Below are 14,683 nucleotides of genomic sequence, written 5' to 3'. Positions count from 1 at the left end.
GGTGGCACAAACTTTGATGTACCTACCCCAGCTATCCATTGGCCGATTTTTCCAGAGAAGACATGTGTCCAATTAATACAATTATTTCATTGGTCAGAATTGAGTTTGTTATAACAAACCCTAATTAGGATTTTCATTGTAGAATCTTGGCCATTGATCTCAAATTGATCTTAGCCATTGAATTGTATTAAGGGCACTATATAAGCCCCGGCTCTTCATTTTGTAAAGGCGGATAGAAAATAGTTAGTCAATAGTTAGAAGGTGAGTAGTCAGTTGATAGAATAGCAATTAGAGTAGAATAGGAGGACAAGGCAAGAAATTGTTGCCATTGATTGTAAATAAACTCCATTTTCATTGAAGTAATGGTGAAGTGTGTCGTTTCTTGCAATATGCATGGTTTTTTGTTGAATCTTCAATTCTAGATGGTAGATGATTAGATCGAATGAAGGAAATTGTTGAATGCGCCGGTGTGGAATCCATCTAATCCAAACCACTAGCCTCTTGCTGATGGTAAGTGCGCCTTGCGTGGTCAACTGGAATAAAATGAGCTTAATCTTAAGTCATTACACGTCTATTGTTTCATGCATTATCTTGAATGGTGATTAGTGTTAGATGGTGTACGATTTGAACATATTGGAAGCATCCCTTAGAAGATCGCACTGAGTTGGTGTTGAATTGTTCAGCCTGATGGTGAGACCCAGCCCAGTAGGACTCCACCTAGTCATTCATCCATCTTCTTGCATTCTAGGTAGTAGAGTAGACTTCCTGAACCTTGCATCTTTTGCCATTTGTTTGTCTTCCAGTTAGTAAATAGGACTCGTGATTCCAACAAATCAAATGTTCAGTCATCAAGTGTAAGTCCCCTTGTGATTCCAACAAATCACATCATACCACTGGTGCTTATCCACACGTAGAGATCCTACAACGAAGAACCTTGAAGTCATCCCGATTGATCCTTTTCGCGACATCTTCAGCATTCGGAGGCTTTATTCAAGAGAGGATAAGGTACCCTTTAGGTATTTTATTCTGTGTTCGCGTGTGCACAAAATACACATCAACAGGATCTTCCTTAAAAAATAAGAACTACGACACAAGCCTCTCAAACGATCCCTAAGGTTTCGTGATGCATTCCAATCAACTCCCAGTGATTCCCTAAAATTTAGGAACCAATCCTATAAAATAGGAGATTGTCCAAAACGGCTTATAAAGCCCCTGGGTAGCTCTACAAACCCCTAGATGGGTCTCTTATCCACTCTACTATCCTATAGGAACTCTAATGATAGGCCAATCTTGCTCAACTACCTGTCAACTATAGAGGGGGCATTATAGTCCTCCCTTCCCAGAGATTGCTTGTCTTCAAGCAATCTGGATTTGCACATTGAAAACCAATTCAAGGATCCCATATCAATCTGAGAAAAGTTGCTCCACCCAACTGTTGTGCTACTCTAATAAAAACGTTTGTATACTAGAAGTGAAGCAACTCATCATGGATCCACTAAAGGAATGCACCACACATGTCGATGCAAGGATCCCAAATCTTTGTACTATCATATCCATCCATCATGTCAATACTCATTATGTTGTTGTTGTGAACCTGGACATCATCTAACCAACTAAGAACTTCACTCCAATTGAAGCCACAAGTACCACCAACCATCAATGCTGATATGAACCCATCAATGAACCAATCTCCAACAAGGCAATTGTGATGGAAACCTCTCCAAAACCTCCAATCGGTGGCTACAACTTGTCCAATTTCTCCACAAGTTAGTATGTCTTCACTGGAGGATGCCAAGTAAATGTTTTGTTTAGCCATGCATCAAATGAAGTCCCTTACATGCTGAAGCTGATCTTCATAGCCCATTGTCAAATCTAAGAAAAGGTCACCAATCAATAAATACATCGCTGCCCTATCATATGAAATAGGTGACAAGTACACAGATAAAAAGTAGATGTTTTCGTTTTGCATCATAGAGCAACCTTTAGTGGCTGGTCCACTATGAACGCCACCCAATATCTCATCAACTCTAGGTAGGAAGGAATCAACTTCCAACCTAGCCATCCCTACTTGAATGTTCTCGATGCAAGGTTTCAAATTTGACTCATAAGATGAAAGAGAATTGCTGATCAAACTCAAAAAATCAGACTTATGCTTGTACCTCTTCAATATATCTTCACTATCCTCTTCTTTCCTTGGAAGAAATAAAGACCTAATGGATGATTCTCTTTGTTTCCCTGCATCATCTAGTTGATTGCGACGTTCTTTGACTCTTTAGAGGTGTTGTCTTTCTTGGGCAGCAAGCATCTTTTCTTGGGTAGCTCTATGTAACCAATCTTCATTCAACCTTTGACAATGCTCTATATCTGTTGCGCCAAACTACACAAAATCTGGTTTATGATGGGTTTTATAATTCACATCATCGTAACCCATGCTTGCACCGTGCGTACCCTCAAATGTAGAATGCAAATCATTGTTCTCTTCTTGACCAAAGGCTGCCATATCTTGAGGAAGAGAAGTTATGTCACTGTTGTTATGAACTTCAGAATTACGGTCATACCTTGGTGACAAATCTTCAATTGACACGAGCACATTTTTCTTGTAAACTTCATGCTCAACCTTTATTTATTGAATGCCAATGCTAGAGGTCTCTTCTAACTGATTAACCCATGTGTCAAATCTGCAAACTCATGAAAATGAGGAAAGGATCCTCTGCTGTCCAAATTCAGAATTTGAGACTTTCTCCCATGCTATCTTCAGATTCACTAAACACCACTAAATTTTGATTTTCCTCATAGTCTTCCCACACCAAAGGTTTTTGTTCCAAGCCTTGAATGTCAATTTCTGATTTTTCTTCATGCATGTGATTGGTGTCAACATTAGATTCCACTACTGCACTAGAAGATGCACCCATATCATTGCCCTTACAATCCAAACTTTCACTATCCATATCAACCTCATATTCTTCATCAATTGCTGATTCAAAATCAGTCTTTGAGCAATTTGAATACTCATCAAACCTCTCTTGAATGTCCTCACTACACTGTTCATGTGATGACAAGGAACCATTGGTCAAACTCAGAAAGTCAGAATCATGTACATCAATAATTCCCCCATGGGCAGCCGTACCTTGCACATTGCTTGAGGTTACAAACTCTTCCTTCCATCCTTCAGCCATGAGTGATGGGACAGCTTTGTGGTCAACCATAGAAACACTAATTGGATTTATACCTTCAACAATGATGATCTCTAATTCACCCACCAAAATGCTCTTGCATTCCTTGCCACTTTGATGTAAAGGCAATGAATTAATGCTATACTCAAGTAATGGATTATTGGAAGAATTCATACCTTCATGTGGCTGATTACCAAGAAACGATTCTTCTTTTATCCCTTGGACAATTTCAACATACTTTCCTTCAAGGGCGGTTCTAGAATCTTGTTCTCCTATATAATCCACTTGTGAGACTTCTTGCAAAAATGAGGAAGCCTCATGTGAGTCACTCTCCAATGCTATCAAAATCTGTTTATCTATCAAATTCTTCATATAGATTTTTGCAAACCTCACTTGTACCCTTCATATCTTTCTCTCTCTCAATGCTTTCTTTGCTACCTTTTGATTTTACTTTCTTTCTTTGTTGCCAACATAAACATGTAGATACCAAATCATTATCATCCTCATCTGGTATACCCATAAATTGTGCGAAGATAAGCATATCTTGTATCTTTTGAGGAAGAGAGCGATACTTGTCATAGCTGGCCATAATTGTTTTATTTGTTGGTGAAACATAAGGACACTTAGTTGTTCTAATAGATGGAGATGATCCACTAGATTGTCCAAATTTCTTTGAAATTGTATCATTCAATCATTGCAATTGATGGTTGATCTTATGTTGTGACTGTCTCTTTCCACACCTGCGTATCTTTAGGCGACTTTTCTATGATGACTCATCACGCTGCCCAACTGAAAACTAAACCAAATGGAAGTACACACAACTTTGAATTCACCCAACAGGCTGGCAAGATCCAAGCTCTGATACCACTGAAAGATCCCCAGCCAGTCTGAACTGAATTTTTTCAGACTTTTAAAGTTGTTGATTGAAGGTTTTTGAGATGGCTTCAAGTGTTTTGATTGAGTTTGAGTGCCAATGTTTGAACAATTTTGACATAAAATATAAACCAAGAGAATAATTCTTTGAACCCCAAATTGCAAAATTAAAAATGTCTGATATAAAATTCTGAGTTCTGATTTTTGGAACAGCAAGTCAATAATTTTCAGAATTAAGAGAAACAATTCACCACAACAATAATTTCCATACCAGGAGTCCAGCGCTTAACCAAGAGAGGGATTTTATTGATGAATTCAAGAGATCACAGTCTGCAAGCTTCCAACTAGCGAGGATGACTACAAATGACTTTATTTGCATCTACAATAATTATCAAAAACAAATACTGAAAGAAATAGGGGAATTGCTATGCCCCACGCCTGGCCTCCAGGCAAGATTATTCAATTTACTGAAGGAATAATGATCTGAATCAGAATTGACTCAAGTAGCCTATTGAGATCACCAAGTCATTGCTAGAGGGTGTTGATTATAAAGTCTATACGAAATCCAAAACCCTTTCTTGACTGGTAGGGCCAAGGTGTGCAACCTAGAGCCTGCTAGTAGCACTTGAGGACTGAATCAACTGCAAAAGGGGTTCATCATCATGCAAACTAATAAGCTATTTTTTAAGTTGCAAATCATAGCCTTTATTTAAATGGTCCCTGATCTGAAGCCCAGTAACAACACTGGAAGGTATGACACATAACTGTAGAATTCAATGCATATTTTTAAAACTCAGAAAGACATGACACAAACTCAGCATTAAGTTTTCAGCACAGACTCGTCAAAACTTGCTCACCAGTAAATGGGTGAGTTACTCTGCCCTCTGCAACACACAAGTACTTCAGATTTCTGTGAGTTTTTGGCAAGTTTTAAATACAATTTAATGTGTTGTGGCAGAAGCAAATCAGAAAATGAAAAGAAATTTGATTCACACACACATCAAGAGAGATATATACAACCAAATCAGAGTTCTATTAATGCAAGTTTGGTACACAGCAGCCTTTGAGAAGAGATGTATGGATGTATCTGTGATTCTGTAATTTGTTGACAGCAGCATTTCTGATTTCCTGAGATTTTCCAGATCTTTTCTGATTTATGGATGCATCTGTAATTTGATATCCTGAGTTTGGTACACAGTAACACTTGAGCACCAATAAATCGTGATTTTTTGTCGATTTGAGTAACTGGTAAAGAAGTGTCATGCACAACATTGGCGTGTGGTTTCTGATTTCCTGAGTTTTTTTCCATATTTATTCTGATGTATGGATGTATCTGTAATTTGATTTCCTGAGTATGGTACACAGTAACATTTGAGCACCAATAAATCGTGATATTTTGCAAATTTGGGTAGCTGGTGAATAAGAATCATGCACAATATTGATGTGTAGCATGCATGTATGAATAGTTGAAAGGAACTGAATGGAAAGTGAGCGACAATGTCAATGTCTATATACAAGGGAATTATGATGATGCCATCAATTTTGGAATTCTCTGCACTAGTTGTACTTTTATTTGAGGTAAAAAGTTAACATTTCTGGCTGTATAAAGGATTTACCATACATACAAAGTAAATAAAAAAACAACATTTATTTTTTTTAAAAGTCTTGGTGAAATTGTGAAATTGATACATGCCTGTCTTAGAATCTTCTTATCACCTTGGCCAGAAGATTTTTCAAGGTCTGCTATTTCCCAAAGTGGAAGATCTAGAAGAGTTTCCATAAGATCTTCATCTAAGAATGGAAATCTTGCCTGATAATCAAAGTAGTCAGATGGTTAATTAATTGGCAATGATAATCTTATAGCATATATTTAAAACAAAAACATTTCAAATGATACCTCTTTACCATGGTCAGCCATGCATCTGTCATCCCGTCCAAGGTTTCTTTTCCAAATCCTTTGAACATCAACCTTCATCTCCTCTTGCAATGCAAGCCACCTTCAGAACCAATATCATATTAGATGAAATTTGAATGATTTCCACATCTACTATATTCTTTCACTAGGATAAATTTTATAGTTGAGGGATTTGGACTAAAATTTCTCACAGCCGCATAAGAAGTGCAGATTTGGTAACAACCAATGTGTAGACCAAGAAATATGATAGGTTTGGATGCACATATGACTTGAATTTTCCTATCACCTGAACTGGTAGACATCCAAGCATTTAAATACTTGTAGAGTCACTTTGGGACTCAAATGGTCTCCAGCTAGAATGAATTTCATGATAAAAAACACAGCTTTTGAAAATCAATTTTTTCCATTAAATGCACATTAGTTTTGCAAAATGATAAAAAAATTTGGGCATGTTACACAGGTTGCTCTACTAGTGCAAGGGCATTTAATATGTCAAAGACCTTCAAAGACATGCAGCTGGATGCGGTGCAGTCAAAATTAAGTTCAATTTGACTGATAGAGATAGGAGAAAATATACAATATTAGTCAATTGAAGTTCCCTTAAGTTTGCTCCAAGAGATCTCATTGTCAAACAGGACTCTAAAATATGGGATAAAATGAGGCGGCCCAGGGAGGCTCCTTTATTTTGAAATAATCATAAGAAACCAAATGAAAAACTTGTTTCTAGCCCCACTCAATTAAATTCTGAATGATAAATAGCACGTTCATGATTCTCCTGGTAGTTGATCAAAAAGGATTCCGCATAATCTGGTCATCAAAAAGGCTAGTTTTAGATTGATATTGGTATGATAGAATGTTATATACTCAAGTGCTATTGGTTATCAGAGGTTTCTATCCAGATATGTGACCTATCATTTCATAGGGACAAAACCCATAGTAAATGTTGCTTTGTTCGATTTATACACTATTACTCTATCCTTTATAATTGCCTAGCTTATATTTATAAATTCTATTTTTTTTTTAACATTTTAGTGTTACATACTTAGTATATACATGACAACTAGTGCCAAAGCCAAGAAAGACCTTTTCAACCCTTGGACATTGTGATTGGACACATGGTTCAATTTGAGTTCTTGTCTATAATCTAAAATCTCCATTACTGTGTGACCTGTTAAGTCTTTTGCTTGTTGCCGAATTAAATCAAAAATTTAAAAATAAAAATAAAAAACTGAACCAGCTTTTATAAAGTCAATACCAAATTAGCATTTAACTTCAAAACATTTAAAATTTAGCAAATAATCTTAAAATGAATTGATGCTATGACTGACCAATAAAAATTATAAAAATAAACAAACAAATAATACATTAGAAAAAAGTACTCGTTAGAATCAAAGGAAAGAAAACTCCAACTGAAACAATCTTGCCACATTGGCACCATAGTTTATAGCTCCACCACAACACATATTTTTCTATATCAATTGCACATTCTCTGCAACTTGCACTTCAAAAGCATTTTTTCTTGACATTTCAATCATATTTTTTTATCTTCAAGCTCTCTTCTTTCTATCCACTTCCACCCTCAATGTTTAGTCCAATTCCTAAGCCACATTCTTTTCTCCTAACCAGCTTTCCACATTTGCTTTCTTGCTTCTTTCTACAACTATTTGTTTTGCTGACCTATACCCACCACCCTTCCCAAATCAATAACACACTCCTTTTCTCCATCTCTTTTTCCCAAGAACATGTTTTTTCTTCATATACACATGAGAACTCTTCATGCCACTTCATTCTTGTTGGCACCCAAAATATTGCTAACCTTAAAAACTTTGAGATCAATTGTATGTGTAGCCAAATGTCAAGTCGAAAATCACATCAACATCAACAATGGTATCTTTTTTGTCAAACGGTCGATTCCTTGGGTGTTGGAATGTCTTGGTCGACTAATGATGTATGCAAGATGTTCATCATGAAGATTATCAAGCTTAAGGAGATTACATCACAAGTGCATGATAGAAAGAGTGAAGTTAAAAGAAAGACCATGAAAGTAGATGCAAGTCAAAGGCAAGAAGGATTAAAGTTAAGGAAAATCTACTCCAGCTCACTGAGATAGAATCATATATAGAGGCCATCTTTCAAATATAAGATTGCCACTATAGAAATCATTAAATTCAAGTTAGAAGCTTCAGTGAAACCCAAAAATGAAACTTTATAGCAGTAAAAAGTTGTCTTTTCTTTTTGTTTTTTCCTCCTTCCTAGAATGAAAAGGGAAGCTCAGAAATCAAACTTTTTATTATTGGAAACTTGTTTTATTTTTTCTTTCTTGTCTCTTTAGAAAATGGTGATGGATAAAAGGTTCATAAGGTTGCCAAAGTAGATTTAGGCTTCATCACGTGAAAAATGGAATTTACAAGGAAGAAAGGCAATAAGAAAAGGAAAATTCATCAAAATCAGTTGACAAAATGTTTGAAAATAAAAATAGATGAAAAATTTAAAATAAGTTTAAAGTTTTGAGTTTATCATTCAAAATTCTTTCAAATTCGTGACGAATGGAGATTTCCCCACTACCAAGCAATTTGTGGAGTTTGATGGCTTGTCATGTTCAAAACTTCCACTTCTTGGCAAAATAAACTAAAATGTTCCTGTTCTGGCAAACAATGTGCAAAACCTCAACTTTGCATCAAATTTTAAAAGCTCCACTCGGCATTAAGTTCCAAAAGTTCCACTTGGCATTAATGCACCAAGTTTCCACCAAAAAGCAACATGGACACCTAAGATGGAAACAATTTATAACAGCCATAAATCACTAAAGTGGCGGTGCAAGGCAACCCCCTCATGGGCAGGTGGTGCTAGTTCCATCATCTAGTTTGGGTGCACACCTACCAGCACAACGAAGGAATGTCTGTTGGGGTTTTTCCAACATCCTAGGTTTTTGTCCAATAGGAGCATTACATGACCATCATGCTCCATAGGGCTTGACCTTAAGACCTCGGCTCTAATACCAAACAAAGCAGCCACTACACCAAAATCCAAAATTTCTAGTGAATGGCGCTCATCAGCATCAAGAGTAGGATTTCCATCCCACCACAGTGCCAATGTAGACCAACTCCCTTGTGGACATAATGTCCCCTTTTGGTCCATTCCAACATTCGTGGAAATTTCCAAGATCCCTAGAGAATGCCAACTTTATCAAATAGGAATTCTGATGGTGAAAATGAGTTTAGGAAATCAAGACCAATCCAACAGTACTTTTGGAATGCATTTTTAACAGTCTGGGAGCTCTCCACACTTCTTGGAGGAGTTTGCTATTTTTGGAAAGCACCAATTTTAATTAAATTTGATATCCTAAGAACTTAAGTTTATTTTGGCATGGTCAAAATTCATAGTTGGATCACTTTAATATTTTCCATAACTTCGGGTGGGTGTGCAGAAAAAAATTAAATAGTTAAATGTTAAGTTGTTGAAAAGTAAAAATTAAAAGATAACTTATTTTTTATTATTTAAAAGGAGTCTAAAGTCACTTTTTCGAGGGAAAAAAAGAGGACATAAATAATAATATTTTACTATTCCAAAAAGTGCTTATAAAAAGGGATTTGGAGGAAGGAAAGCTCTTCTGAATATTTTATGAAACCCTTGTTTATTTGGAAGATTGAATGAAGTTCATTCTTTAGCCAAAGGATAAAACGCCTTTTCACAATCAGTTTCGTGGACAAAAACCCACCTAGCTAATCATACAAAGTTCATCATTGAATTGAACGATTTGTGCTGGATTTTATTTGTGTGAAGTTTGCAAGATTTTAGGTACTTTTTGGAGATTTGGTGGATTGTTGGTAGTTTTCAGAAATTTATTGACGAGAAATTTTTTTTAGGTTGATATTCTAATTTGCAGCAGATTCAAGGGTTTCTTTGGGAATTAACGAAATTTCATTGGCAAACAAATTTTATTGATTTATGGTATATGGTGAATGTTGGAAAGGCAAATATTTTATTATTACCAGACTCAATTTTTCATTGAAATTATTCCTGAATGTCCTAAAAAAATAATAACATCTGAATATTTGCCAAAATAGTATTAAGTGATATGCACATATGCTAGCTAAAAGACCAGTCGTACCAAGTAACTAGCTGGCCATACCTATTTCCAAATACATGCTTGAGATTCATCTTTAATACCAAATATTGGTAAAAATATTGTTGTTTAAACATATTTCAAAAGACAACACTGATTTTAGTGAAGGTGCAATTAATGTTTTGGAGGTTACATTAGCCTAAATTTATTCTATAAAACTGATTGCAGCTTTTGGGAAAGCTTATATTATGTATCAGCAGGTCTGTACATGTATTGTGTAAGATCCTGTATAGAATCTTGCCCTATTTTTTCACCTTTATCCTCTGAGTAATTTTGTCAAACAGTTTGCTTGATTGTGCAAATGTATTATTTCAGTTTTGCAAGGGTAACGACCAAAGCTTGATATGTGTTTTGACAGATTTCTTTTTTCAAAAATTAAAGAAATTTGAATTGAATAAACAATAACAATTTATAGCCTTCAAACACGCAAAATACTAAAATAAGAGCATTCTATCAATTGCATCAACTGATACCCAAAGTATTATTTCTGACATTTACAAGTCTGAGGTTACAACAGCAAACACATATAAACTGAATCATTTAACAGCATCTGCACATTAAACCTTCAAATTTTCTTTGACCAATCCATGTCCAGGTGGTATATGCATGTCTCTTCAGAAAACCCTTAAATGCAGATCAGAATCTGAAAATGCAAATGGCAGCACTCAGCAATTTCGCATAAGCAAATGTAGACCATCACCAACCCATATCCTCACCAGAGCATGGTGATTTTTCAACGCCTATCCTTCAATCTATGATATTTGATATTCCCTTTACTTGCAGGCGTCCATACAATCATATGCCATTCTATCTTTATGCAAGAATATATATAATAAACAGCAACAAGAATTCCCACACCTGAGCACAAAGGATAATGGCAGCTAGAATATATTTCCTTTCCTTCAAACCCCAAAATGTCTTCAGCCTTCCACAATCTCATTGAAGAAAGCTTAGTCTTTAAGTGTTAAGTTGAATCGTCCCTCAAGAAGACACCATTAGATATAACATATTTGCATACAAAATCGCCTTGGCTTGTGCAGTACTCATACATCTAGAAAAACAGAGAAATACAGTTGAGCAAGAGAAATCGGTCTCTCCAGCAGTTCATATACCCACCACAACAATGTCACTAAATCACCACCACAAGCCCTTCAGTAAAAGACCTCTAGAAAAATTTCAAGCAAGCTGGAGTATAACTTTATGAATGGCGTCCCCAAAACTTGCTTGTAGCTTTGAATAAACCAAACTGAAATTTGTCTTTCCAAAAGACCTCACAAATTCCTAAAATACCCTAACTGTTGAACTTAGTTGCAAATTTTGAGTGAGTCCACCAAATTACTAGCTAGGGAAGAATCTTTCACCACCAAAACTGATCTTCCCAAGAGGGTTTTCATCCTCTAGAGGCTGAGATGAACCAAGTCCAATCTCCAAAACCACAAGGGTCTCAATTAGAGAAATAGTATGAACATCAACACACCAAATGATCTCTCAGTCCCCCCTTTTATATGCATTTTAGGGAACTTTCCAGAAACTCCATTTTAAATCATTTTATTAATTTAATAAGCCATACAACTCCAAAAAGCAATTTATTTTATTTATTTTAAATAAATCTAGCACTTACAGTCACTTTTAAGTTTCTCAACATTTAAAAGCTTTCCGTTCTCTTTCCAACAAGCTATAACACTAAGGTGTCCAATAAATTATTTTAATTAAATGGCAACCTTAGTGAAATTAATTAAATATAACTCTAAATTACACCCAAGCAGCGACAATGGTCGAAATGCATCAAATTTGAGAACTGACTACATTGGAGTGATCCCGATAATGAAAAATGATAAATGGACCTGACTGGGTGACTTATAAAAATAGACGCTCCCTCCAGGCTCCAAGAATCTTGGAGACCAAACCGGAAGCCAGAAATAAAATCTGAAAGAGTTATACAACTCCACTAAACCATCCAAGCTCATTGGTAATATCAAATTACCCCTATAATTATGCTGACACAAACCCAGAAAGTCAGCACCAGCTGCAAAGCAAGAAAATCCAAAAAAGGGGACACTACATATTGAGGGAGTTTTGAAGAAAAAAGATTATATAATTAAATCTGCCGTAGTGATCTGGGAGCTGTCTTATTTAAATCAGAATTTATTTCTGAGTTTTGGGTAAAATTTATGAGTTCTGATTTCTACATTAGCATAAACAGTTTGAGGTCAAAAGTAGAATTTATTCACACTTAGTTTAATATGTATGATCTAATTAGAATTCAGAAGCAACATTTCCAATCATCACTTACTGTATTTAAGTTTCATGTCTTGTGAATGAATTAAATATGTTATCAGCAATTAGAATGGCATTTGTATCAATTCAAAATCAGCTGATTTCACGTTAATAGAGTATATTGGTCAACTGTTTGTTAAAATGTCTATGAATTACTCCACGAATATAAACTATTTGATGAAATGTCTATGAGCTATTTTAGGTATTTTTGCAAGTTTGTTTGAAATCTTTTGATAGGGACATTACAATAAAATCGAAGAATGTTTGTATTCTTGATGAAGTTTGCAACATATTAGAAAATATTCCATTTGGGAAATTATTGTGGTATCGGAGTTGGCTTTCTTGCCAACCTGTGCAGTTAATAGTAAGAAGATCATTTTCAAATTGCCGATGGCAAGTAACCAACACTTACATATATTCAGTTATCAATTTATTGTTTAGTAATTTCATTTCATCTTTAGCAGAAATTTGGTTTTCATTTATGATTTGAACCATGGAAGATAGAAAAAGAACCGATCCTTTGGTTGGATCTCTTAGAAAAAAGAGGAATTGGCGAAAACATTTCAAATGATGTTTGGGATAAGTCTAAGTTACCAGTTCGGGGTCGGACACGCAAACCCGGTTCGTGGGTTTGGGGAAAATTTTTTTTGCCCTTTGGGTTCGTGGCTCGGGTTTGTCCATACATGCATATATGTATATATAAAAATATAAATATGCATACACATTGTATACAAAAATTTAAAGAAATATACAGAATTATAAAACCCAATACATTTGATACTATGATACTTCATCGTTGATCGATGCCAAATGCCAATTAATTGTTCAGAATTGAGTTGGAAGATGGAACACTGCAAAATGGCAGAAGAAAAATAGAAAAGGGCAGTTGGAATGCCTGGGGCGAACCCAAACCCAAACAAACCTGGTTCAGGTGCGGGGACCAAAACCGGCGAACCCAGTAACTAAGGGATAAGTTTTAATCAAAACAAGAGCTCTTCAACAAATAGTCGATTTGTGACAGGGTCCACTCTCTATCCTCATCAACCAACATTCTTATGGAAATAAGACTCTGAATTAAAAGAAAAATGTGTGTAAAAATCTTTACAATGCAAGAAAGGAATTTGAACACCTATCTCAGTCCAAGGATGACCTACTCTGCATATTGGAAGAAGTGGAGAATTGTATATCAATATGTGAAGCTGTCAATGACTTCTTTAGTCAAACTAGAACTTATGAGACACCCGTATAAGGAGGTGACACTTACAATTACTTCTTGCATTGATGAAATTACAATGATAACAACACCTAAGATTCCATACAATGATGCCATAAGGAGGTATTTCAGCTAATTGTGAAAAGTTTCCAAGGTTTGGATGATACTAGACATCCTTCTTTTGCTAAGAGGGTAAGAATTATAGAAACCATAGCAACGATTAGATCCTGTTTGATGATGCTTGACCTTGAATCCGATGATCTAATTCTTCAAATGTTTCACTATTTCTTTGCTACTATTAGAAAGTATCATAAATGAGAGTGATGATGTCTCCCAACCACTCTTATCGGTCTTATAGGCTAACATGTGGAAGGATGATCAAGAATCTTTATCAGTTGTGCAAGTTTTAGTTGAAATTGCTGTTAAACAAAGTGAATTAAAAATTGAAGAAATTTTTGATAATTAAGAGATTAACTTCTGGTGATCTATAGATTATAGGCAATATTTATTGATAGTGTAAACGCATATATGTTTATATCTAACTCTATGCAAAATTCATTTATCAATATATCTGTGTTTAAAAGATTAATTAAGAGTGAATATATATAATTAAATCTATACACTTGATAACATGATATACCTAAAATATTCGACACTATTGGGGAAGTAGAGGAAGTGCAAGGAGGGGGAATGGTGAAAGATTCCTCACTAGGTATGGTGCCTCATAAAGATGGCCATTGGTTAAGGACCACGAGGCCACCTTATGATGATGGTTAAGGATCATCGTTAAGAACCACATGAGGCCAAGGAGGATAAGGTCCTAACCTTGAGCCTAGGGTTGAGGGTCAAAGGCACCCTATTGCAGCTCCCCTACTATCTTGTTGAAGGGATATTCAATCATAAGAGGAGAGAAGGGTAGAGTGATGGAGGGGAATGTTGTGTAGGCTCTGCTAGGTACACCACTCATGAGGATGGTTAAGGGCCACATTAGGCCAAGGGGAGCAACGTTTCTACTGTTGGGCTTAGGGTCGGAGATAATTAGGGAACATCGTTGTTTCTCTCCTATCACCATCATTGTTCTGGTTGAGCCTATGAAATCATTCGGA

General features: G+C 35.7%; 1 protein-coding gene across 11 annotated transcripts in view; it reads right to left on the bottom strand.

Annotated features, from left to right (window-relative positions):
* The window catches only part of LOC131067563 (uncharacterized), a 225,361-nt gene that overhangs the window by 61,124 nt on the left and 149,554 nt on the right, over positions 1–14,683 (bottom strand). For 9 of the 11 annotated variants that reach the window (XR_009359122.1, XR_009111839.2, XR_009111841.2 and 6 more), the window contains 2 exons: positions 5,944–6,043; positions 5,740–5,856 (listed from right to left, as the gene is read on the bottom strand). Coding sequence is in view for 6 of the 11 variants with exons in the window: in XM_058002641.2 (XP_057858624.2) it covers positions 5,740–5,856; positions 5,944–6,043 (217 nt within the window). In the remaining 5 variants the exon portion in view is untranslated. The remainder of the gene's footprint in view (positions 1–5,739; positions 5,857–5,943; positions 6,044–14,683) is intronic. The other 2 variants (XR_009111842.2, XR_009111843.2) reach the window with 1 other exon arrangement.

The sequence above is a fragment of the Cryptomeria japonica genome, chromosome 10 (genome assembly GCF_030272615.1).
Source record: "Cryptomeria japonica chromosome 10, Sugi_1.0, whole genome shotgun sequence".
Classification (NCBI taxonomy): domain Eukaryota; kingdom Viridiplantae; phylum Streptophyta; class Pinopsida; order Cupressales; family Cupressaceae; genus Cryptomeria; species Cryptomeria japonica.
This window is presented reverse-complemented; position numbering and strand designations above follow the sequence as displayed.